Source organism: Tachypleus tridentatus, chromosome 6 (genome assembly GCF_004210375.1).
Source record: "Tachypleus tridentatus isolate NWPU-2018 chromosome 6, ASM421037v1, whole genome shotgun sequence".
In the NCBI taxonomy this organism is placed as follows: domain Eukaryota; kingdom Metazoa; phylum Arthropoda; class Merostomata; order Xiphosura; family Limulidae; genus Tachypleus; species Tachypleus tridentatus.
Genome location: NC_134830.1, coordinates 119,602,527 through 119,630,177, shown reverse-complemented (window position 1 = coordinate 119,630,177; position 27,651 = coordinate 119,602,527). Strand labels below are relative to the sequence as shown.

At 35.0% G+C, this 27,651-nt stretch overlaps 1 protein-coding gene across 4 annotated transcripts in view; it reads right to left on the bottom strand.

Moving 5' to 3' along the window:
* LOC143253443 (synaptotagmin-7-like) overlaps nt 1-27,651 on the bottom strand; it is a 219,226-nt gene that overhangs the window by 18,517 nt on the left and 173,058 nt on the right. For 2 of the 4 annotated variants that reach the window (XM_076507341.1, XM_076507342.1), the window contains exons 3-5: nt 10,673-10,921; nt 7,504-7,809; nt 4,500-4,511 (exon numbers count right to left, since the gene is read on the bottom strand). In XM_076507341.1, coding sequence (XP_076363456.1) covers nt 4,500-4,511; nt 7,504-7,799 — 308 coding nt within the window. In that variant the 5' untranslated portion in view covers nt 7,800-7,809; nt 10,673-10,921. Of the gene's footprint in view, nt 1-4,499; nt 4,512-7,503; nt 7,810-10,672; nt 10,922-15,466; nt 15,516-27,651 lie in introns of those variants that run through there. The other 2 variants (XM_076507343.1, XM_076507344.1) reach the window with 2 other exon arrangements.

Sequence of the window (27,651 nt, the reverse complement as noted above, 5' to 3'; positions counted from 1 at the left end):
CCACTTATTTGAATAGAGCTTCGAAAGATGAAAACAAGAAAAGGGAAAATAAAAATAAAAAACTTTTTTAGCAATTAATAGGGAAAATGTGAACACTATAAAATTAGCCTAAATACTAGCTGGTCAAAAGTTTAAGACCATACCAAAAGGAAGTTCTAAACAGAGTAGGAAATGCCCAACAAGAGATCTCAGTAATGAGTTGCATGGCCGTCATTGTGAATAACTTCAAACATTCGCTTTGGCATGGTCGATATAAGCATTTGTAGAAGGCTGGCTGGAATGTTATTCTAACTGGTGAAGATGGCTTCACGAAGATCATGCACTGTTTGGAACTAACGTCCATTTCTATAGATTCCCCTTGCCATCCATCCCCAAACATTTTCGATGGGGTTTAGTTCAGGCGAACACACTGGATGGTCTAAAAGATTCACGTTATTTGCCATGAAAAAGTCCTTTGTCCTGCGGGCATTGTGGATTGCAGCGTTGTACTGCTGAAAGATTCAGACATTTCCACACAATCGAGGGCGTTCAGTCAATAAGGATGCTCTCTCCAACATGCCAATGTAGCCAACTGGTGTTTGACGCCCCTGTATAACCTGAAATTCCATTGTTCCATGGAAAGAGAAAGCACCCCAGATCATGATGGAACATCTTCCACTGTGTCGTGTAGAAAATGTTTCAGATGAGATATCTTTATCGTGCCAGTAACGTTGGAAGCCATCTGGAATATCCAGGTTAAATTTTTTCTTATCAGAGAACAAAACCTTCGTCCACTTTTCTACGTCCCATGTTTGGTGCTTCTCAGCTGTTTCGTGGTGTGGAAGGAGGCGTGGCCTCTGAAAATGTTTACGTTTTTAAAGCTTTTCTCTTGTAGATGCCGTCTTATTGTTCTTGAGCTGCATTCTGCGTCCGCAAGGGCTTTATTCTGGTTCGACGATCGGTTGGAGTCTTGCCGGACAATCCGTCGAATCCTCCTGCTCAACGCCGGCGAAATTTTCTTGGGTTGACCACTTGAAATTCTCTTTCCGTATCTTTCAGGGTCTTTTAAGAAATTTGCAACAGCAGTTTTACTACGCCCAGTCTCATAAGCGATGGCACGTTGAGAGAAACCTTGCTTTTGCAGCTTTTTAGCCTTTGTCCTGTTCTTACCCAATGTAACACAGGAGATATCAGTGGGAAGTGTTGACAACGCTAATGCTTCAGCACAAATAACTAAATTTTGTTACGTGTTTACCGATTAACGTTTCATTTCAGTATGGTCTTAAACCTTTGAACAGCTGGTATTTAGGCTAATTTCATAGTGTTCACATTTTCCCTATTAAATGCTAAAAGAGTTTTTTTTCCCCTTTTCTTATTTTCATCTTTCGAAGCTCTATTCAAATAAGTGGTTGAGTCTAACAACGCAAAATGTATATTTTTCTTTATGTTCATTGGCCTTTGGATTGTGGCCAGCAGTGTATATATATATGGAAATAATCATTTATCATATAAATATAATCGTATACGACTGAACTAATATACAAATAACAGCTTTAACTACTAGGGCGCGGTGTTGTATTTTGAAATTACACAGATTTTTTTTTCTATTTTCATACGTTAGTCGATTTGTTTGTTTGTTTTGAATTTCGTGGAAAACTACACGAGGGATATCTGCGATAGCCGTCCCTAATTTTGCAGTGTAAGACTAGAGGAAAAGCACCTACTCATCACCACTCACCGCCAACTTTTGGGCTACTCTTCTACCAACGGATAGTGGGATTGACCATGATATTATAAAGCACCCACGGCTGAAAGGGTGAGCATGTTTGGTGTGACAGGGATTCGAACCCACGACCCTCAGATTACGAGGCAAATTCCTTAACCACCTGGCCATGCGAAATCCTGTAGTGTTAAATGTAATAAAATTATTGTTACAAAATACCAGTAGGGACTTCACTAGCAGTTATGGGTTAAGGCATTTCATTAATTACTTTCAATAATGGCTCTTCCATGAGAAAACAACAAGTGCATGGTCTTTCGATTCCTTATGATGAACTTAACAGATATTTTAATATAGGAATGTTCTCAAATAAATAAATGAATCTTTCAATATAAGAAAACGTTGTTAAACTCCAAAAGGATAAGACATTAACAAGTAGTTGTTATTTAACATCTCGAGGTCACGAGGTAAATTCGAAATCCCAGATGTTTGTTTCTTAAGACTTCAGACCAGCATGTGGTAATCTTAATTTGGTTTCAAACATCATCATAAATGACTCATTCAGAGTTTGATAGCATGTGTTAAATATAATTCACATACCTAAACAGGCATCTTGTATCGCGATATTTTTTCACGTTCTGTTGTAGGATGGTTGAATGAAGGAAACAATGTTACTAGCTTACTCGTTTCAAGCAATTATTATTCAAAACATTTTTTATATGTGAGCTATTTACAAGTGTTTGATAAACCTTTTAATTATTGGAATTGTGTTTAATGTTTGTTTGATTTTGAATTTCGCGTAAAGCTACTTGAGGGCTATCTGAGTTTATGGTCCCTAATTTAGCAGTGTAAGACTAAAGAGAAGGCAGCTAGTCATTACCACCTACCGCCAACTCTTGGGCTACTCTTTTACCAAGGAATAGTGGGATTGACCGTAACATTATAACGCCCCCACGGCTGAAAAGACGAGAGTGTTTGGTGCAACGGGGATGCGAACCCGCGACCCTCAGATTACGAGTCGCACGCCTCAACCCACCTGGACATGCCGGGCAAAATTGTGTTTATGCTGAACAACAGAATGCTCTCAAAGTAGACGACATACAGTTTTTGTTTTAAACAGCTAACTCATGTTTCAAAAGTAGCCTACAAAGAGAATGTGTCATAAAACAACAAGTAGAATCTTCCAAATGTAACTGATGAAAAACATTACAAACCACAACAAAATAATGTTCCGTAAATATATTTTTGATACATAATTTCAGTTTCTGCAAAGCTATACGAGGGCTATCTCTGCTAGCCGTCTCTAATTTAGCAGCGTAAGACTAGAGGGAAGGCAGCTAGTCATCACCACCCACAGCGAACTATTAGTCTGTTGTTGTTTTTTTTACAAACGAATAGCGAGATTGATTGCATCATTATAATATTCATATGGCTGAAAATGCGACCATGTCTAGTGGGATGCGGAATCGAACCCGCGACCCTCACACTGCAAGTCAGGTGCCCCAGCCACCCGGTCATGGCGAGACCACTTTTCAAATACTCGCGACAAGCTACACAAGGGATTCCTGCACAAGTCATTCCTAATTTTTAACTGGTAGACTAGAGTATATGCAGCTGAATAACCAACACCCATTCACTCTTTGGCTGTTCCTGTCTGACCGAAAGGTGGGATCTGCTTGTCATCTTTATAATGCGCTCACTGTCCCTAAATAATATATTTCTGTTGTTGCGGCAAAGGGACGCAAACATTAGGCCCATAGATCTAGCCATTAATGTTTCGAGTCGTTTCCGATAAGTAGCAACAACAATAGTGTTGAGTTTTTCTGTCACATGTTGGATTTAAAACTCAAATTATAAGTATAGTATTGCTGTTTATTGAGATAGAAGCTCCTTGTTAAGATTATGGGTTGAGTTGGAATATGACAAGCCGTGATAATATTCATAGGGTGGTTTTAATAAGGTGAAGGTTAAGCGGTTTCTTGTTATTCGAAAGAGAGGGTTAAGGGTCAAGTTTTTAGATATGATTAGATTCTTCCTGTTCCCTCCCCTGGTGGGTCAGCGGTAAATTTACGGACTTAGAACGCTAAAATTAGAAATTCGATTCCCCGTGATGGTTGTTGCTGTTGTTTTGAATTAAGCACTAAGCTACAGAATGGGCTATCAGTGATCTGCCCACCACGGGTATCGAAACCAGGTTTTTAGCGTTGTAAGTCCGCAGACATACTGCTGAGCCACTGGGGGGCTCCTCGTGGTGGACAGAGTGCAGTTAGTCCATTTTGTACACAACGAAACACAGAAATGAGTCCTTAAGTAGCTCCTAGTAACAAAGTGAACTTCCAACGCTAGAATCCGGGTTTTGACACCCATGGTGGGCAGAGCACAGACAACGTTCTTCTTAAATATATGATATGCCCACACTAGATTACAAATAGTTTTACAACACCAAAGTTCGTAAATGAAAGTCCCAGTGGCTTAACGCTAAGACTGTAGGCTTACATATCCATGGTGGTGGTGGAGGTATGGCACAGATAGTCTACAATGTAGCTTTGTGCTTAACCAAAACCATATAGAGCTATAAATAAAAACATAACAATAACAACCATTTAATTATAAAAGGCAGCGAGATCCTGGGAATCAACAGTTTTGTGGATTTTCTTCCAGTTGATCGCTAAGAATAATTTGAAACTAACCATTACAACTAAGAAATATCATGACCTCATAGTTCACAAGTTTATCAATAACGTGTAAGTAAGTTTGAACTTGAAGAGAAAAGAAAGGAAAAGTAAAATTAGATACTCACTCGACTTGTTGTCTGTGGTGTTTCAGGTTCAGAGGACCACAAAAAGAAATAAACAATTCTTATCATAATGGGGACAACAATCAGAGTTGTTAATCAGTTTTGTTTGTCAATTCTATTATATTTTTAAACATTACGTTCTGTATTCGGTCCTGCAGGATTTTTCGAGAAGAAGCCTGTGTAATAATATTTCAACCACACTTTGTCCACACATCCATGTCTGCTAATTCCTTTGACTTGGTACTAAAGTTCATTAGGCTCATTATATTTTTCAATACCTTGTCCTTTATTTGGTTCCTTATGATTTTATATCAGCCAGTCTGATGAGTTCTGGCATTAAGGGAAACGTGTTGTTGCTAACTGATAAAACGGATATAGTGTGGTTGAAACATTATAACAACTTTCTTCGCGGAAAATTCTATGGGACTGAATAAATAATCCAATGTTTAAAATTACACCAAGCCTAACAGTATATATTATGTCAAATATATAATTTCTTTTAATCACGTTTCCTCAGCAAAAAGCATTTGCACCATAGAAATCGTTTTTTTTTTATATCAAATGGTTTATATAAAAAGCGCTCCTGTTACGACACAGCTTATCTTAGCTGGTCAGATGAGTTCTGGTATAAGGCGAAACGTATCGTCGACAATGAATATGGCTGACATAATGTGGTTGAAACATTATTGCACACACTTTTTCTCGGAAAAACACAAATAAAACACAGGACAGTTATTAATAATTATAATAACTTTTAGCTAGCAAAAAGCGCTTACATAATAAATATAACCAAACAGCGATAGCAATATTTCAATAAACAATATTTTAATAACCTTACCTGATTATTAACCGTTGTTTCACTGAAGAATATTTTATTAAATTGTATTCATAATAATTTTGATTAGATATGTTGAAAAATTTGAGAAAATTGGACCCTAGCGCAATGAATCAAAAACAATATTGTTATTTATTTCCTAAAAAACCGTTTTTCTTACCAAATTAACAAGAATTTTCTAAAACATAAATGCTCATATCTTTAAATTTAAAATTCATTTCTAAGGATATGCTTAACCTATAGTGTGATTTTTCAGAAACGTTAATTGTTTTAGGTTTCATAGTTTCATACGCTTTAAGTCAAATATAATATTGCATTTACTAAGTTTAAAAAGGCCTAGCCTGGCCAGATCATCTTCAGGTTAACCTGAAGATAACCCAAGAAGGTCTAAACGTCTTGAGAATACATAAAAGTTTCTTTGTTTGAATTTCGAACAAAGCTACACGAGGGCTATCTGCGCTAGCCGTCCCTAACTTAACAGTGTAATATTAGAAGAAAGGCAGCTAGTCATCACCACCCACCGCCAACTCTTGGACTACTCTTTTACCATAAAATAGTGGGATTGGTCGTAAAATTATAACGCCACCACGGCTGAAAGGGCGAGAATATTTTGTGTGACGGGGATTCGAACCCGTGACCATCGTATTATAAATCGAGTGCCTTGACCACCTGGCCATGCCGGGCCCTTAAAATTTGTAGAATGTTTTTAATTGGGTCTTATTTATTAGTACCATTAGCATAAAGCCACAAATGAGCTTTCTGTGCTCATTATCTCGAGGATCAAGCCCAGAATTTTAGTGTTTCGAATCTTCAAACTTACTGTTGATTTATCAAGGCATTCCATAAGGTCTGAAGTAATGGCATAAACAAGTCAATGATTTATTTGTTTGTAATTAAGCACAAAGCTGCACATGACGCGTATCGAAACCCGGTTTCTAGCGTAGTAAGTCCGAAAATGTACCACGATATTGCGAACCCACACATGAAGAATGAGCCAACCTCGACGTTTTTTTTTTTATTGCATCATAAAATTATTATCCTACACAGTTCTCTCATTAACTTATCAGTAATATTAGGGGTAACGCTAAAAGTTTATGTTCGAGAGTGCAATTAGTCTATTGTGTAACTTTGCACTAAAGCAAACAAACTCCCTAATACACTTTATTTTTTATATGAATAAACTGTGATTACAACAAAAAACAAATAAAAACACATAATTACCCGAATGTTTTAATTTTTGGAACTTTTATGATTAAAAGAAAATATCTCACCAACTTTTAATATTGTCCAAAAAAAATGTGCCAACAAAAATACTTTTGGCAGCCCTACAAACTACCTGAAGCTGAATACATACTTAATGAAAATAGAATAAGCAGTTTGCAATAAATAGTAATTTATTGCTTAGTTCGTAAGTTGAGGGTCGCGGGCTCAAACCCTTTCGGTCATGGGGGCATTATGATCCTACTATTCATTGGTAAAAGAGTAGCCTAAGATTTGGTTGTGGGTGGTGATGACTAGCTGCTATCCTCCTAGTTTTTGTCTTCTAAATTAGGGACGACTAGCGCTGTTAGCCCTAGTGTAGCTTTGCACGAAATTCGAAACAAACTAAACAAACAGTAACTGATTGCACAAGTTGTTTATTCCTAACTGACATTTATTGATCATATTTGTTACTAGATGTCTTAAATAAATACGCTTGTACGAACGTCTTTGCCATTTATCTTTTTTTCGTTGCAAGGTGATTCATCAGATAAAACTACTAAGCAAATAAATGGTTTTACGAGAAAGCTGATGCATTGATAAAACGAAATGGAATCCTCAATTGCCGCGACACTTGAAATTTTTTTTAGGCATGATTACAGTCAATTAATCTATGAGACCTTGGGCATGGTGAAATAGACCAATTGAAAGGGTTTGATCTCCTGAGTCCAAAACCGTAATTAGATCTTAGATTGGTCAAGAGATGACGGAACTGTGAGCTAAAGGTTTGTATTAGTCAAGAGTATTAAAAAGGAAGACTTAATTTCGTATGGTGCCCCCTCGCTAGTACAGCAGTAAGTCTACGGATTTACAATGCTGAAATCAGGGGTTTGATTCTCCTTGGTGGGCTCATCAGATAGTCCGATGTGGCTCTCTTTTCACCATGGGGTGCTAAATGTTGCAGCTACTTACGGAACAGCTTGCGTGGTCACTGATCCTGGTAATGGCGGTAACAAACGCAAAGCCGTTTGTTGAGGTCGATCTTCAACGTTGTGTCTGGTCAGATCTTTCACAGTTTCGTTACCAGTTCCCTGTTTACTCCCAGATGGCGCTTTCCCCACTTGCAGAGGTTCCATCTCATCGGGACCAGATTTTTTGTTTCGTCGTTTTTTCCAATAGAAACAACAGAAAAATATACCGATTCCCATGGTAATCAGAACAGCCAATGATCCAAGTACTGATGCCACTATAACTGTGATTAGGTCCATACTTTAATTCCTGTAACCATAGAAATAATTATGTTTATTAGTTTTTTGAGTTGTACGAAAAAATATTAAACATTTTACATAAAGCGAAAATAAGAAAGAAGCAATAATGAAATATTAATGTTTGTAAAACTTTCAAATGAATTCTTTACATATCTCTCTTCAGATATTTGTGTGATAAGAGTCGGTTTAAGGAGTAATTGATGCTCAGCTTGGAAGAAAACATAACTGTCTTGTTTGAGCTTTCTGAGATAAATTTCACCATGTTGTAGGATTTCAGGAAAAGGATTATTTCAATATGATAATGCAGGTGTTCCTTAGGACTGAGGTTATTTCAAACCATTAGCGTAGGTATTCATTAGGACTAAGGTTATTTCGATCTATTAGTGCGAATATTAATTAGAACTGGAGTTATTTCGATCTGTTAATGGAGGTATTCATTAGGACTGGGGATATTTCAACCAATTAATGCAAATGTTTTTCATGAATGAGGTGGTTCTTTGACTACTTAATTTATTTCGAATCTGTATAAACCTGTTGGTGTCAGAAAGCTCTGAAAATCTGGAAAAAAAAGTAGTTTACAAATTTTTAACGCCCGTGAGAGCAATCATAACGCCCCCTTCATTTATGTCCAAACAAAAAAATTGAGCTGGATGATAAGCAGTAAAGATAAGAATAGTTGGAGGTTGAGCTATCGAAGATAAGGATAGTTGGAGGTTGAGTTCTTCAATATAAGAATAATTGAAGGTTGAGCTGTCGAAGATAAGGATAGTTGGATGTTGAGCCTTTCAATATAAGAATAATTGGAGGTTGAGCTCTTCAATATAAGAATAATTGGAGGTTGAGCTGTCCAAGATAAGGATAGTTGGAGGTTGAGCTCTTCAATATAAGAATAATTGGAAGTTGAGCAGTCGAAGATAAAGATAGTTGGAGGTTGAGGTGTCCAATATAAGAATAATTGGAGGTTGAGCTGTCGAAGATAAGAACAGTTGGAGGTTGAGCTGTCCAATATAAGAATAATTGGAGGTTGAGCTGTCAAAGATAAGGATAGTTGGAGGTTGAGCTGTCGATGATAGTATGTTTACACATTTAAAACTTGATGTGTAAAGTAAAATTTATAAAATTAAACACATCTGCATTAATTTCTTTTTCACATAATTATCTGAGTTAAAATACATGTGTAATATCTGGATACGGTTCTACTCCTGATGAAGAATTCATCATACCAAGAAGAATACCCTACCTTAACTCACTGTAATAGATTGCCGGATTAGATATACCCTACCTTAACTCACTGCAATAGATTGCCGGATTAGATATACCCTACCTTAACTTACTGTAATGGATTGCGGATTAGATGTAAAGTTCATATTGAACTAATTAAAAATATTTTATTTTCATCTTTATTAATATTTTAAAGATTGGTATTTTCTCGGTTTCAGCACTGGTGTTTTTGGATACAAGTTAGTGATCGCTTTTTGAAATATTCAAGGATAAGTTGAGTAAAAGATTGAGTGCAGCGCCAGACATCTTCAGGATAAAAATTAGTAGTGACATCCAATGGAAAATAATGAGTAAATATAAAAAGACATTGGGTTAACATAAAGCTAGACGAAAGTATAATGGTCAACTCAATATATATACCTAATACGTGTTTAGAAGATCAGTCGTCCATGGTGTAGTGGTTTTGATATTGTCTAGACAATGGTTGTACTAAGAAGTACGTCTAACAATAAGATTCATGGTTTTTCTTTACACGTTTTTAAACTGAGTGGACAAGCTTTTATTATTACTGAGTAAAGGGAAAATAGACACCACGTGACATCAAGGGAAATGTAACTTTAATAACTGAAGTTAGCGTGTAATTCATTCCAGTTGGAGGAGTGGGTGGGCGTTTTTTTCTTATAACAAAGCCACATCGGGCTACCAACTGAGTTCACCGAGGGGAATCGAACCCCCTGATTTTAGCGTTGTAAATCCGTAGACTTACCGCTGTACTACGATGCACCCAATTGGAGGAATTGAAATAACAAGCTATAGATGATGAAATATTTATGTAAAAACGGCTCGTTTGGGTTGAGAAAATTTTTTGCGTAGAGGAGAGTAGATGATGAAATGTGACATCTCGGTTTGAAAATAAAAATAAAAATGTGTAATATCAACAAGACAGTAGCAGAAAAATTAGAGATTTTATAATTCATATTGAATGTAAACCATTTGTTTGAATGTCTTGTCTGCAGCCATGGTCTCTGTGATAAACAAAACTAACCTTAATATTCTAAGTACCTATTTGTTTTGTTACAGACTCATGACTTACGGCATTCTTTGCTTCAGTAGTAAGGTAATAATCTTTAAATTTTTAATAAACTTTTAGTGAAATCATTCAGGTTAAAGCAAGGAAAAACTATAGACGTGTATATAGTCATAGTCGAACAAATCTTAATGTTTCTTATTGCATTTATTATTTGCTTCTGCTATGTCATCTGGTGGTACGTATTTGTTTCCATAGTGATCTCCAAGTTAATGTGGAAACATTTGTTGAATCATCACCGAACCATCAATGATAACTTGGATGAAACGAATACTCTGGTTTCTAATGGCAAGTATTAACATTTCACACAAATTACAGTTAAGATGTGATTAAAGAAGATAACTTAAGACAAAAAACACGTGCGAAACTTTTTTTTTTTGTTTTTACAAACTAACTTCGGATATTTGTCTTGCATCCATTTTATGTGTAATTCAAAACACATTAGGATCTTATGTACAAATAAAACGTTTTTAGAAATTCTGTTTACAAATGAAATGATGCAAGTTCCAATGAATTAAATAAAAAAAATGTTAGTGAACGGGTATCAACAACATATAATATTTACCTTTATTCATTAAGCAACGAATGACGTGTTTACATTCACGACAATCCGTTTTCATATCAAATAAAATCTTCAGTTCAAATAATATTCGTTCGTCTAATTGACAGTATCGAAGAGAGGAATTAATCAGTATTCTTCAACATGAAGAGTCAAACAGCTTCCACGTCCTTGTCTCACAGATCAGGGTCTTCTGTTGTCACGTGTTTAGTTCTGTGGTAAACCTTACACTGTCTGCTCAACACTCGTAGTTACCTGTTTTAGAAAACAGAAACTGTTACTATCACTTTATGAAAATAAATCGATTTAAAAGTTATTAACTTTAAAATTACTACACATTTCTGCTACTTTTAATTCGTAAATATTAGTAATATCTGACAATCGTTACGATGGGCTGTTTCTTGATAACACTTGCCAATGTTGTGTAAAGAAGCTAAAATTAGGAGCTAGAGTTATTAGAAACATAAAATACTGAAGGTTTACATTTAATGTTTGTAATTATAAATACATGAATGTAGTTTTATTGATTATTTTAGTTACAAAAATATGGAGCAATAAAAGTTTGAAATCACAAAAGGTAAATTAGTAAAATAGTCTGTTCAATGTTTGGAATTATCAAAAAGACTGAGTAATGGAGGCTCTTACTTAACGTTTGGAATAACAAAACTAAGGATTAGTATTAAAAGATGTAATGTAACTTCAGATGTGTGACTTTTTTAATCGTACATGTTAATGTTTGCTACGACAATGGATATTTTATCACTCTTAACTGTCCATTAAGCTTCATGAACCAAGGAGGAGTGAACACCAACCAACATTAATAGCAATGGTTCTTCTTTGACACATCTGGAAAAAAATATTCCATTTTCTGTTTTTCAGGAAGCAAAAACAAACAAACAAAAACATAATAGTCGAACCTTACTTTCGCTACAAACAAATATTCCATTTTCTGTTTTTCAGGAAGCAAAAACAAACAAACAAAAACATAATAGTTGAACCTTACTTTCGCTACAAACAAATATGTATTTGAGTACTGGAGGTGTCGCATATACTTTCAAAATATAGTTAACGGACCGATAAGAACGGTTTGAAAAGTCCATTACTTCAAGTAATGATGCAAAACGTTTGAAAGATAAGGTTTAATATTGGTTGTAGGTTGGCGAATCCGTGACAGAAGTATCAAGTGGTAATGGCTACACATTACTATTGGTTGTAGGTTGGCGAATCCGTGACAGAAGTATCAAGTGGTAATGGCTACACATTACTATTGGTTGTAGGTTGGCGAATCCGTGACAGAAGTATCAAGTGGTAATAACTACACATTACTCAGTATTAAGGTGTGAGAACATAGTTCTAAATCACTACATAAAGAACTTCCTAAGCCTGACATATTACCGAGGTGGAAAATGGAAGCCTGTTTTAGTTATGGCCAATAACTTCAGCATTGGCGAGCTACGTGTTTTAGGACAGAATATTTCATCCAAATGTTATAGTAGATCAAAACAAAGTTTGGAGCTAACATTCGGATACTAACGTACTGCATGTTGAGTGACGGTTGTAGATTTTGAAAAACAACGAATAAAATGCACTTACATCAAAGTCTACGATTTGTCAATCGTTTAAATGTTTTAATAGGTAGTATTGGTACTACAAGATATACTATTAGAGCTTTGATTGTAGTGGAATGTTATAGACCGTTTACAGACAGGGAGACGACTTTTATACTGAAACCTTCTTTAGGTAAATTTAGTGATAATTCTATACTGAGGCCTTGCTTAATTGTATTGACTGATAACTTTATACAGTGGCCGTTTTTAGGTACAATGACTGAAAATTCTATATTGAGACCTTCTTTAGGTATATTAACTGTATACTGAGGCCTATTCTTTAGGTATATTATGTGATAGTTGTGTACTGAGGCTTTCCTCAGGTACTTTGACTGATAATCCTATTTTTATCTTCTTCAAGTATAATGACTTATAATGAGGTATATCTATGTATCATATGTTTTTGCAATTTCTAATAATTTTACCTTCCATTAACGAGTTTTGCTGTTGTTAATTAAAGATTTGTGGGTATAATGTATCCATTTATAACAAACAGTACTTTTGTTTATCCATACTAACAACAGAAGAGATCAATCTTAGAGAAACGACAACAGAACGACATGAGATCGATATCCTGATGTGTTTAGATGATGAGAACCGAACTGGTTCAGAAATGTGAAAGTCAAGATCTTCAAACGTTTTCTTCGTTTCGAGGGAATTGTTGGAAGATGACTGATTGTTCGTGACATCTGTGAGGACTGCTAAGAGGATAAGACATCAGTGACGGTCCAACAAAGAACTCGAAACTTTGTGGTTTTCTTATTTGATAAAAACAACAACAACATTGATACGAATGTAAGATGTGATGAATCCAGAACGCAGTTCTTTTTACTTTTTCATTTGTATTACTCACTGGAGTTTGTTGTAGCCCGTTTTTTACAGCTTTCTTTTACTAGTTAGCTTGTATCTGTTAGTTTTCTGGATATCTTGTCTGAGTTGATTATTTATATATATTTAGTTGTATTAGTTAGTTGGCACCTGCTGGTTTTCTGGATATTTCATCTGAGTTGTTAGTTTTGTATATTAAGTTCGTTTTATATTATTTGTATTATTTAGATTGTATGTTTTAGTTTTATGGATATTTCGCTTGGGATGATTAGTTTTATATATATATTTAGTTCGTATTATCTAGTTTGCGCTTGTTAGTTTGTACATGCTATTTTCTTTGTATTTAGTTCGATTTAAGTTAATATGTTACTTCAAACAGGCTAGTTTGTTACTTCGTACAACATAGTTTGCTAATAAATACAAGTTAGTTAGTTTTAAACTACTTTAGTTTGTTTAAGTTAGTTTACTATTTTTAACGTGTTTTGTCCTAATAATTATAACGGATAAGACATGGTTTAAAATAAAATGTAAAATCTAATAGAAACTGCATTTTCTTTTCAAAGCCCACAGCAGCTCAGCGGTAAGATTTATTAAACCTTGTAAAGCTAAAACTAGGGTTCGATATCCTTAGCAGGCACAGCATAGATAAACCATTGTGTAGCCTTGTGCATAACAAACAAACTTTTATGAAAAAATACTCCGATTTTCATATTCATTTTCAACTCGAGCTTCTGGTTGAATATATTAGCCTAGATTCAAAGCTCGTTCGTTTCCATGACAATAGGAACACTTCCACATCTAAGTAAGTTCCAAAAATTATTCACCGTCTTTCATCTATAGGTATTTCATCTTTTCTTTCAAATAACGCTTTCCTACACTTTTTGCCTCATATTTAATGGTTCCGAATGACTCCTTTTGAAAGAAAACAAACATGTATAATTTTGACATTCTTGCTGCATTACATCATTAGGTGGCGCTGATTACATATGTTCTAATATTATTGCACTTCTGTGGTAATCTTAATTACATCAGTAGGTGGCGCTGATTACATATGTTCTAATATCATTGCACTTCTGTGGTAATCTTAATTGCTCTTGTTTTTTTTACTAATATTTCTTCAGTTCCATATCAAATTCGAGGTTTCTTCCTCTCCAAGAAAGTGCTCTACCAAAAAAAAAAAAAATAGCCCTAAACCGCTAGCGGATGTCATTAAGGCACAACTTAACCAAATACTTCCACCGTCTTATAAACGATGTCCGTATTTGGTCCTTTTCTCAGAACTATGAGGTGATCATCATTTGGAAGTAATTGTTTCTGTTCTATTCAACTCTGTCATAGTTCGGAGTCAAACTCAAGGCATCTCACATCGTAAACTAGGCTAGAGGGCTAACTCCACAGCTACAAGGGCTTCCTATCGAAGTATACTCAGTTTTACTACTAGCCTTATACTACATGTTTTGGAAAGGAAGACACATCTAATTATAGGACTTTCAGCCTTGTTATGTTAATTTAACATTGGCAAATTTAGTTCCGGATTATTAACAATTGGGGCAAAATTATTTGTGGGGCACCAAGTGACAGTTTTTCGTTATTAAAAGAGCTGAAAATGTTGCACCGATTGGTCCATCAGTTAGTAATGTTGCACATATCTTGTATTCAGATATTTATACAAAGGGGTTTCGACACCACCTTTACAGTTTCTGATATAATCCGAGAATGTAAGACTTCAACTTTTTACTGTCACGAACGTAATTTTGTAAAATGTTATGGGTAAAGTGAAAACACATGAACTGATATAAAGAGAACTCTTCTTAAGTAACAAATGTTAATATATGAAGTAAGAAGTCGACATAGAAATTGTTGGTGTAAGATCCAGTGAACAAAAAAATGAATAACTGGAGAAAAATAAAAGGTAATAAAGTGAAGAACGTAAAATTGGAAGGTGACGTGAAGTGTTGTTGTTTTGTATTTAGCACAAAGCCACACAAAAATCTATCTGTGCTACTGTCCCCAACATGGGTATTGAAGCCTGGTTTCTAGCGTTGTAAATTAGCAAAAATACCGCTCTGCCACCAGGGGGGATTTGTTTGTTTTTGAATTTCGCGCAAAGCTACTCGAGGGCTATCTGTGCTAGCCGTCCCTATTCTAGTAGTGTAAGACTAGAGGGAAGGCAGCTAGTCATAACCATCCACCACCAACTGCTGGGCTACTCTTTTATCAACGAATAGTGAGATTGACCGTAATATAATAACGCCTTCCACTGCTGAAAGGAAAAACATGTTTGGTGTAACGGGGACTCGAACATGCGACCCTCGGATTATGAGTGCCTCAACGACCTGGCCATGTCGGGCCGCGATGTACTTACTTGTAATTCCTGTCTTCCATACTTGCAACGTGAATTTCTCTACATCTGTAATCTTATATCATCGGTAGAGCTTCTATATCAAAGTTATAATGTATATACATTTTATTTTCAATGTAACTTTAAATACCTTTATTTTCAATACCACTATAAACGCTTAATTTACTTATAATATCGGGATATACAGTTTGTACTAACACTGCTATATAATTATATTTTTCTTCAATCTTAATTTCTTTACTTTATTTGTCAAAGTTTATTATTATGGTATAAAATTTCACACGTTTATTTGAAATAACTTCTTTTATTTGTTTTAAACAAAAATTTGCTCATGATACTACAACTATGATACATTTTTTGAATTCATCGCGAGGATAAAAGCCCAGGCCTATTTCCATAAAACCTTTCGATCGCTGGTTTCACAATTATTCAAATAAGAACCATTATATTTGAGATGAACGTCATACGATATAACGATTTCACTGAATCTCAACCATAGGTTGCAATCAGAAAGGAACTTGTCAAACATCTAAAACGGTTTCATGTTGCATATTTCTGAACTTCTTTTTGTTTTTGACAAAATATATGCGGTTTTAAAGTATTTTCCAATAAAAACTGAGTCGCTCAGTAACAAATGGTGATTGTTACTGGAATTGCGCAAACTTTTGAAATAAGTCTTGTTGAATGTTGTAATTTAAAGCCGCGACGTTTCATAATAAGCCTAAAACAAGGTTCTATTAAAAACTCCGTTGAAAATACAAAAGAAAAAAAAAAGGCAGGAAAACTCATCAAAACGAATATTATTGTACAACTGGACTAGCAACGTGTTTTGTTGAGCTGTGAGAAATTAAAAACATATATTTAATATTTCATACTGTTAAAAGATTATCTAATTGAATATACAAAAATGTAGACTCAAATAAATGTTACAACTTTATTTTTTTTACCCCAGAGGTTTGGATATTTAAAATATAAATGATATCACATAATAATTAAAATGTATGAATACTTGTTTCCCAGGAAAACATTGGAGTTAATTTTTAAAAACTCCCAGTATTAAATATGTCTTACTAGAGTATGTACCTCACGATATGTAGTTTGATATATATGTTATTACTTTTTTAGTAGCTGTAGTACCCGACCCTTGAACAGAAGTTATGGAAGTACATGATTAATGAAAGGTTATGCTATAATGTGAAAAGTTGCTTCACTTATATGTAATTTTTTAAAAAACGCTTATAAAAGCTGCAAGACAGAAAACTGAAAGTTTGTATGTATTTCCCCCATGGACCCGAAATGAGCCTCCATATCACATTTGATAATGATATATCTATAGGGCGCGAAGTAGTGATAAAAAAAGCAACCCAAACAGCCATAAAAACTGAAAAACTTTAAGTGAAAACCGACTTGCTGAAGGACCATCCACATCTTACAAAGTAGTTACACGGACAGACAACAGATAAAACAATAGTACTATCATGTTTATATAGAGATAGAGGGCGCTACCAACAAAATGCATTCTTCTTCTGACACATTTATAAATGGATAACTCACTTTCTCTCGATATCACATTTATGTTGAGATGTATAACAGAAAACGACAAATGTTTTAACATTACTTAGTTAAAACTGGTGAACTCTGGGAATACATTTTATTAATAGTTGTACAAAATTTCAAAATTATTTGTGATTAATATGATACTCTTTAAGGCTAAAATAAAGGCTATATAGCCTACATCATATATGTGTCCATAGAAAACTCTAGAAGGGGACATATACATGTCCACATCAATCTGTAGAGCGAAACATATGTGACTATAGTAGTATCTAAAAGGGGATATGGGACATGTATATGTCCGTATCAATCTCTAGAATAAAACATATATGACAATACTGGTATCTAGAAAGGGATATGGGACATGTATATGTCCATATCAGGCTCTCGAATAAAACATATGTGACTATACTAGTATTTAAAAAGGGACATTGGACATATGTGTGTCCATATTAGTCACTTGAACAAAACGTATGTGACTATGCTGGCGTCTAGAAAGGGATGTGGGACGTCTGTGTGTCTATTGTAATCACCAGAATAGGACAATATATGTGTAGTTACTAAAAAAAATAGTTAATGCGTGTATAAGAATTACTTCAGATCATTTCATTTTTAAGTCATCTTCAGTGTTATCACAAATATTATCTATCAGTATCAATAAATTACCAAAACTTTTACTGAAAGTCACAGAACTCAGTGTTTCAACGCATTCCCTTCCCTATAATGTATCCTTGTGAAATATTCCAAATTCTTAGTTTTTATGCTGGAGTGAGTTATTAAACCACGTGGTTTGTTTTTATCGTTGATGCTAAAAATCACTTTTCCCAGTTTCCGAATCTACTAATACGACTTGTGGATATACGTTTCACAATGACGGTGGTTGTGATATCTCTATAAAAAGATATAGTCTTCAAATGAAACCTGTTATGAAAAGGCTGCGCAACCTAATGTATGCTTAGGTGATCTTACTCAGTTTATACCATGTTTAAATTCAATTTTTAAATAACTCATTTTTTATTTAACCTCACCCAAACTTCCTGTTGTTGGCTGCTACTTGTCCTTCAGCGGGTATCGAAACCTACTTTTCAACGTTGTAAACCTGCATTTTAACCTCCAATAACACGTTAAGAAAAACCATAAAAAAGTCTTTAAGTTTCTACACAACGTATCGCTTTGTATTATTTTCGTAAAGCCTTACGTAGACACCTGGATATCAAGCTACCTTGGGGGTAGGGCCCGGCATGGCCAAGCGTGTTAAGGCGTGCGACTTGTAATCTGAGGGTCGCGGGTTCGCATCCCCGTCGCGCCAAACATGCTCGCCCTTTCAGCCGTGGGAGCGTTATAATGTGACGGTCAATCCCACTATTCGTTGGTAAAAGAATAGCCCAAGAGTTGGCGGTGGGTGATGATGACTAGCTGCCTTCCCTTTAGTCTTACACTGCTAAATTAGGGACGGCTAGTACAGATAGCCTTCGAGTAGCTTTGTGCGAAATTCAAAAACAAACAAACAAACAATCTTGGGGGAGTCTTCAGGTTTACTGTGTAAATGGAATGGAGCTAAGAGTTTTATGAAATACAAACTTGTAAAAATACTGGACCAAAATAAGTAACATTCTTCTGCCATATGCTACTTTTATTAGAAAAGTAATTTATCATTTCATTAGACACAGTATCTGTTTTATTTGTACGTTTCCTACACACCCGGATGGCTAAACGGAGATGGGGATAAGGGAAGGTACTGCTACACGTCTCCTTCCTCGACCCTCCCTCGTTTGTAATGTTTCAAAATAAATGAATAGTTTTGATCTGAACTATTATAACGCAACATGTCTTCGTGTACAAACATCTAAGTCATGTAGAGGAATTTTCTTTTATTTTGTGGTTGTTCGTCTCGGTCAGCTGAATGCTAACTACTTTCTATCTTTCCCATTAGAGCCAGATGTAGGATAGTGACTAGCGTGCTGGACTGTGAATCCATGGCTTACAGCTCGTTGCTGCAAAATCGTGTTCTGTATCTTGGGCCTTGGATGCGTTATAAGAGTGATGGTCAAATCCCACTACGCAACTAAAGAAGCTGCAGAGATTGCGGTGGGTGCTGTTGTACAACATCAAAATTAGGGACGGCTAGAGACCCTTTGTATGAAATACAACAAAGAAATATCCTCTGATACTTCCATCTTGTCAAACACAGGAATAAACCAACAAAAATTATAAACAATGTTTGAGACTACTAACATGATACTAGAAATACAGGATAAAAACTTTATGATTTAAGATACAGTGTATTTTGTTTGACAATATGTTTAGTTGAGAAACGGGAATCTGTGTTGTTGTGTTCAGTAAAGAAAACAAAGAAACGAAAATGACTTACAGAATTTATTAGTCGGTGTAGCTTATAGTGTTTGTTTTTAAGCGCAAAGCTATGCAGTGGATTATTTGTGGTTTCTTCACCGCGGGGAAAAATCGAACCCTGGATTTTAGCGTTTTAAATCCTTAAACTTACCTTTTCTCAATCGAGCGACTGTAGTTTATATGCTCTTTAAATAGTTAGTTTGCCAAAAAAAGTAAATCAAAACTTTTAATTAAATAGCAATTTTACTTTGTTCAAGTTAAAAAGCTTTTAAACTGGTAGAGCTCACTCTATTGGAATGAAACATAATAAGGGACCGTTGATAATTTAAGTTAAAAAAATCGTTGCATGACAAATATTTTAATTCGCTGTTTAGTTTTCTTTTATCGATTTTACCTGATTTATAAACCTGTCAAACAAAACAAACGTCTAAGCTCTATAGATACCATGTTCCCCTCAATACAGTCTATTTTATGTGACGTAGCAACTATCCGAACAAATAACGTTCTATTTTTTTCCTAAATCACTCACACATTCTAACAGTGAGTGCTTTATTTCTGTGCCATAGATTTTATTTGTAGTTTTATTTAAGATCTCCCTAATTTGGCCCTTAATGGAAAATTGTTAACGTCAAATCACTGCGTTGCTCCGCCCACTTTTCTGAGTTTTAGAAAGTCAGTTTACAGTTGACTAAGTGCTCGAATTATTCGTTAGTTGATTGTGATGGGATCGTCCACTACAGGAACATTAGTTGATGAATCAATTAATTATTTTATTTATTTCTCTTTTTATCAGTGGTTTTAATTATGAATGAAAAATAATGGAAAATAGACAAACACGCCTCAATCAAAAATAATAATAGACAATTGACAATCATGCCTCAATAAAAATAACAACTATAGAGAATTGGCAATCACGTCTCAATAAAAAATAATAATAGAGAATTGACGAGCACACCTCAATAAACAATAATGATAGAGAATTGACAGTCACGCCTCAATAAAAAACAGTAATAGAAAATTAACGAACATACCTCAATTAAAAAACAATAATAGAAAATGGACAGTTAAGTTCATCAGTATGATGGAAACGAAGTTTCTAACTTAGTTAAAATAAAAAAAACAAACTAAAAACTCACGTAAAATAACCCTTTCAAACTTTTACACAAAATAGAAAAAAAAATTAGATGACATATTGCCTTAATTTGAAGACCTGTTTGCGTAGAATATAACAACGAAAGAAGCCAGAGTTATGACAAAGAAACAAAATTTGAAAGATCTTCGAGTTTAATCCTATAAAACCATCAAGTCCTTGGCTAAAGCTAATTCATGAGTGTAGACTTGATATTTTCTAGCTATGGGCAATCCTAAATCAAATTTACTCTGCGAATTTCACAGGAATATAAATGCAGTAGCTTGCTTATAGATGCTTTAACAACTTGAGTCTTTGTAATTTTTCGAAGAGTCAGTGAAATAAAACATTAAATATTTAAGGGCCAACAAAAGGGAAGACAGCAAATGTATTATTGATTGAGTCTATGGAAATGTTTATATCCTATTAATTTCGGAAGTTTATATGTAACATATACAAACAACTCGTTTTCTTGGATAATAGTCTCAAGGTAATGAAACTGTTTTCTTAATAGAAGTACTTATTCATCCAAGTGTCACGATCATTTCTATACAATGTTTAATTTGTTATTGCTTACTAAAACTGGCCATACTTTAATCAGCAAGGCATTTGTAAAACATGCAATATTAAATTATGGGTGTATTTAAAACTATAAAATATAAAAAACATAAGTTGCACATTGTAGTTTAGTTTTGTAACGAAAGCTATATTTTTTATAAACATAGTTTATCAGTAATTGACTATAACCCAAGCATTTAAAGAAATATATAGACGAAACCCTGTTTCTTAGCTTGAGGTCAACAGATGCCTCAATGTAATTTTGCTCTAAATTAAACAGACTTAACTTAAGAAAATATAAAAACTTACTCCTGTTTGTAACGGGCCCGGCATGACCAGGTGGGTTAAGGCGTTCGACTCGTAATCTGAGGGTCGCGGGTTTGAATACACGTCGCCACCAAACATGCTCGCCCTTTCAGCCTTGGGGGCGTTATAATGTGACGGTTAATCCCACTATTCGTTAGTAAAAGAGTAGCCCAAGAGTTGGCGGTGGGTGGTGATGACTAGCTGCCTTCCCTCTAGTCTTACACTACTAAATTAGGGACGGCTAGCACAGATAGCCCTCGAGTAGCTTTGTGCGAAATTCAAAAACAAACAAACAAAATGTTTGTAACTTACTTAAATGGAGAAATATAACCATGTTTCTGTCCATAAGAGAATAAAGATGTAACCCTGTCTATAGCCATTCAAATGGAAAAATGTACTCGTGTTTGTAAACATAAAAATGGAAAGATGTAACCCTATCTGTAACCACAGAAATAGAATAATATAACATTGTCTGTCATCATACAAAAAGAAAGATGTAACCCTGTTAGTAAACACAAATGAAAAGATGTAACCCCGTGAGTAACGAAAAAACAAATAGAAAAATGTAACCTTCTCTACAAACACATAAATGGAAAGAAGTAACCCTGTCTGTAAACACACAAGTCAAAGTATGTAGCCCCGTGAGTAACGAAACAAATAGAAAATTGTAACCTTCTCTATAAACATATAAATGGAAAGATGTAACCCTGTTGTAACCACACAAATGGAATGATGCAACATTGTTTGTAACCACAAAATGGAAAGATGTAACCCTATCTGTCTGTACACACAGAAACAGAAAGATGTGTCTCAAGACAGCTGGTATGGGTATTAAAACTTTTATTAAAATAAAGTAGAGAACAACGTTCTTATATCACCTCAAGTTTAACAAGGTTCTTTGTTAACCAGCCATCTTAACATACATTTTTACTTCAAGTGGATTTTTCGTCATAACAAACGGAAAGTCGTATTCCTGTTTGTTAACATATAGAAATAAAAAAAAATCTTTACATCCATAAGAGTAGAACGGTGTCAGCCTTTTTTTAACCATAGTAGTAGATAGCTCTATTTCTGCTACTTACGATGTTCTTTTATCTATAGCTATATTAGTAACTACATAAGTTAGAAGATAACTGTTCCTTACATTATTCGTGAAATACTTAGGAGAGAAATGTATTCTTTTGATAAGAAATTTGGTGTGAGGTTTCAATAAACAATAGTGCAACATTAAGAAACTGTCACTATTACATAGCAACGATTGGCTGTCAGTAAGGTCTGTTTGAAGTCAAAGAAGCTATCAAATAACATTTTATCTTTTTAACTTTCCTCTAGGTAACATCAACATGAGTATCGGCTTGATTGGTAGCTTTGTGGTAAACATCATAAAGAGATTGGAAAAACACTTATCTGAAGCTATTTATTTACAAGCCCTGTACTACGGGTTTACAATGAGAAGAAACTTAATAGTATCTCGCTACTGTCGACGAAGCCTTTCGTTTTATACCAGAACTCATCTGGTGAGCTAGGAGAGTAATTCGTAAAGTCTCTGTCGAAATTATGTATATTACTAATTTTAACATTTCAGTTGTCATAGAGTACAACATCTTATTCTTCATTCTCAGTGGAAACCTCATGTATAGGTTCAGTAAAACCACTGGTGGAGGGGTAGTAACGAACATCTTATTGGGATGTAACGTCACAGAAACTATCAATCAATAAACAGATTAACAGATGAATCAATAAACAGATCAACAGACCCGTCATCAAACAGATAAATAGACAATTCAATAAACCATTCTTCTACAACACAAAACGTCACATGCCATAATGAACAGCCGTTTCCACAGATTACTACCCACCTCCTTGTATGTGATGCCACCTTTCGAGAATTTCAAAAATGAGTTTGTTTTCAAATGTCCTATCATACAAGATTATCCAATTTCTTTAGACTATCTTTTTCTCTGTCTGTGAAAGTTTATCAGAGCATTAAAGAAATTTCTTAAAATACAGAATCTATAAACAATAACAACACAAGCTAGCCTTTCATTGACTAGATTTATGGTCTGTAAATCATAAAACTAGATAACTGAAATGTAAATAGTTTTCGAATGTTACGTGTGAAAATTCAAACCTGTTCAGCTAGTGACAGATGCCCCACCAAGTGAAACTAAAAATTCTACCATACCCTCAGTTCGATTTATCCTGTTTGTTCCAGAAGTTTTGTGTACGTAAATAATAACGTTATTATAATATATAAGCGATCCCTTAAAACACAGATTCCAAAAATTTAACAACATCAACGTTTGGATTCTCCTAGTCTGTGATATTGAGTAAAACGAACATTATTAATAACAACGTTTTATTAATAACGAAAATGAAAAAAATAATAATAATAAAAACGTCGATATTGGTTCTTACATTATCTAAATTATTTTCTTTGATACTGCTGGAAACATACGTAAGCCTAATATGTTTGGCATTAAGCACAGAACTCATTTCCTCTAACAAAAAATCAAGTAGTATCGTATTATAAATGATATGTTAAGGTTATATTAAAGGGCACAACAGTATGATTTATTTACTTGAATTCTCAAAACAACTGGTGTGCGTATTAAAAATTTAATTAAAATGAAGTAGAGAACAACTTTAGACCATCTCAGGTCACCTTCAGGACAAAACGTTGTTATGTAATTCATGTTAATTAAAGTTTTAATACCCACACCAGCCGTCTTGAGAACACATTTTTACTTCAAGCGGGTTTCTCATCATCACGGGTTTATTATTTGTTTAGACTTTCCACTGCGCCATCAGGGGGCGCCAGCTGACGGATTAATAGAAAAACAAATTGTATTGTTGTTCAGCTCAAAGTTACACGATGGACTATTCGTACTCTGCCTACTCCAGGCATGAAAATTCGATTTTTAGTGTTATAAGTCCTCAGGCGTACCGCTAAGCCTAGTGGGGGCGCTACAGTTCAGAATCTAAAAGATGTCAGTGAGTTAAAAATAATAATTGGAAATGTTTTGGAGCTTTTCTGTCGAAGGCTATGAAATGAAAGTGAAGAGGAAATCATATTTTCAAGACTTTTTAAAAAAGATAAAACGAAACAAACAGGCAGTCTGTGTTAGCTAAAATCATACATGAGCATAACATAACAATACCTAGTTGGCAGCAGTATGTGTTAATTAAAATCAAACATAAAAATGAGGGTCCGTCATGGCCAGGTGGTTAAGGCACTCTACTCGTAATACGAGGGTCGCTGATTTGAATCTCCCTCACACCAAACATGCTCGCTCTTTCAGCCGTGGGGGCGTTATAATGTTACAGTCAATCCTACTATTCGTTGGTAAAAGAGTAGCCCAAGAGTTGGCGGTGGATGGTGATTACTAGCTGCCTTCCCTCTAGTCTTACACTGCAAAATTATGGACGGCTAGCGCAGACAGTCCTCGTGTAGCTTTGCAGGAAAATTCGAAACAAACCACAACAATCAGAGACCCTAGTGGCCTTGTCTGAAGCCTCAGTCCGTTCCGGTATAAACATTTTTGAAGCTGTGTTTTAAACGAACCACCAGCGTCGTCTATATAAGTGTATATCTTGTTCCTTGGTGGGAACCAGACATGAGGTTCTGTTACAATTTGATATTAGTTTATAAAGATATAACCTTTGTTCGTTAATAATCTTTTTCACGTCTTATGGTTCGATATCAAGAACTCATTTTGTACAACTGTAGTCTCATCAAATATATTTCTCTGAACACCGGAGGACAAGAAAAATATTTTCAAAACGAAACGACATCACTTTAATCATAAAACTATGTTGCAGAAGTTATTTGTTTTAGTTCTTACTAAATTATTTGTACGAATGCCCCACAGTCACAGGTAAGTCTAAGGAGTTACAATACTAAAATCCGGGATTCGATTCTTCATACTGTACAAAGCTCAGATAGCCTATGAAGAAGTTTTGGTTTAGAATAAATTTCCTGCAAACATCTTACCCATTCCCCTGTGTCTGTGTGGGGGGAGTTAACGTTAAACATCGCATGGGATCAACAGTGGCACATTTAGAGATTGTGGCCACAAGAAGTACAACCGTTCAGTAGCACTTGCCGCCTAAATGGTAACTCTTGAATGAGCAAAAGGATTAATTTTGAAAAAAGAAAACAAACCAAGAACTGAAGCTACATATTGTGCGTAATAGCACACGGTAGATCGAACCTTGAACCTTGTATTACGCAGCCGGATATGTTAACTGATACTTTCTGCCCATGTGAGCCTAAAAATTATTTGTTTCTGAAATTCACCGAAAGACATAAAAAGCCAGACGTGCCTAATTTTGAACTAAAGGACTGGTGATAAGTCATCTATTTCATGGCACCCACCGCCAAGTCCTGGGTTATTTTAATTGAATAATGTGATTTGACCTTTACTTTTACAACGCACTACGGCCTCAGTGTGCGGATCATGGTTTTATAACAACAGAACGCCAACCACGAATCTACGCTGACCAGTGAATCATGTTTGTCCCCATGTGGAATTGGAGAAAAGAAAACATTGATTTATAGACTATTTAATGTGTTTCAAAGTTTTGTATATGTTTGGTCCATGGTTAATTTCAAATTCAATTGTTTTCTCGTTTATCTATACACACCCACGCACTCAAACACACATATATAATATGAGTATTATCAGTCAATGTCAACATGATATCACAGTGACTTATGTAATCGGTGTTCTTTTCGGCTTTGTTCAATTTCATTACAGTTTTGTTAAATTTTTTTTGTCCTCTTCGTCTTATGTTCAAAACCTTCTCTTTTACGTTCAGTTCACAGTGTTGTTCAATATACAATATTGAAATAGCGACTAGCAGGAAAACGCAAAATCTGTTTCTAATCATATTTAAGAGAAAGACCAGAATATGCTAGAAACATCAACATTATAAATTTAATAAAATCATAAGACTACTAACATGTCTTTGAAAATTTAAACAAAATTTGAAAGTTTAAATATCTGTAACTGTTCGTAAGGAAACGACAAAGATAATATCGATGAATTCCAATACCTTTTGGTTCGTCTAACACGAAATACACCTTTATATTTTTCCAACAGTTTCGTCCAACGAAATAAAAAGGTGGGTATCGTTAAAAAAACTAATAGGGTAAGTTACTTTACATAATACAACTATACATCGAAAATATGGTTTCTGGATTATATATTTTTATTTTTATTGTTTTATAAGCCAAAGTGGGCTGCCTGGTGTGTTCACCACGGGAAATGGTAAACTTACCAATGTACCACCGGGAGACGAAATTATAGTTAACCTTTAACATGTAATCTGTTTGAAACAATGTATTATTGCAAAGCTAATGTCTGTAACGTATATAAAATCTGAGAAAATTCACTCCGAGTGAAAAAATATAACCAATTAACCCTACTCCACATAGCTTCTTCAAGGTTTGCAAAGGAGAGTGTGATGCTAACAATGGAAATATGTGAAGATAGGAAGAAACTATGATGAAACTTGGCATACTTATAGACTTTGATCATTTCTTTTTGAGAATCTAGATCTGGTTGGTTAATGGGAGTTCACTATTGTATTATATTATCCTGCACATTTGTTTTTCAACATAAGAGGAAGAGGACGAGCAGAATGGTCATATTTAAGGTAATAATTTGTGAAGTGCAGAAGTTATACTTGCAATGAATGTTGGGCACAGATACATTGGCGACGTTTTATTAACTCTGTACTGTAAGGTTATCGGAGGGCCCTGGCATGGCCAAGCGCGTAAGGCGTGCGACTCGTAATCCGAGGGTCGCGGGTTCGCGCCCGCGTCGCACTAAACATGCTCGCCCTCCCAGCCGTGGGGGTGTATAATGTGACGGTCAATCCCACTATTCGTTGGTAAAAGAGTAGCCCAAGAGTTGGCGGTGGGTGGTGATGACTAGCTGCCTTCCCTCTAGTCTTACACTGCTAAATTAGGGACGGCTAGCACAGATAGCCCTCGAGTAGCTTTGTGCGAAATTCCAAAAAAACAAACAAACAAACAAAACAAGGTTATCGTATTACCATACGTAATCGAAACTAGGATCGAGTTATCCTCAAAGCATGCTGTGTTGTTGCACAAAATGTCTGAAGGACCATCTTTAGGGTTAAATACTGCCTTAAGAAGATTATCTTTAATTAGTTATGCTCCTCACTGGGTTGAATTTTTAGGTGTTTTTTTTCTAAGTAGTTGGCTTTTTCTGAATGGAGGTTAATACGAATTGATATCTATCGATTCAAGCGTACGAAC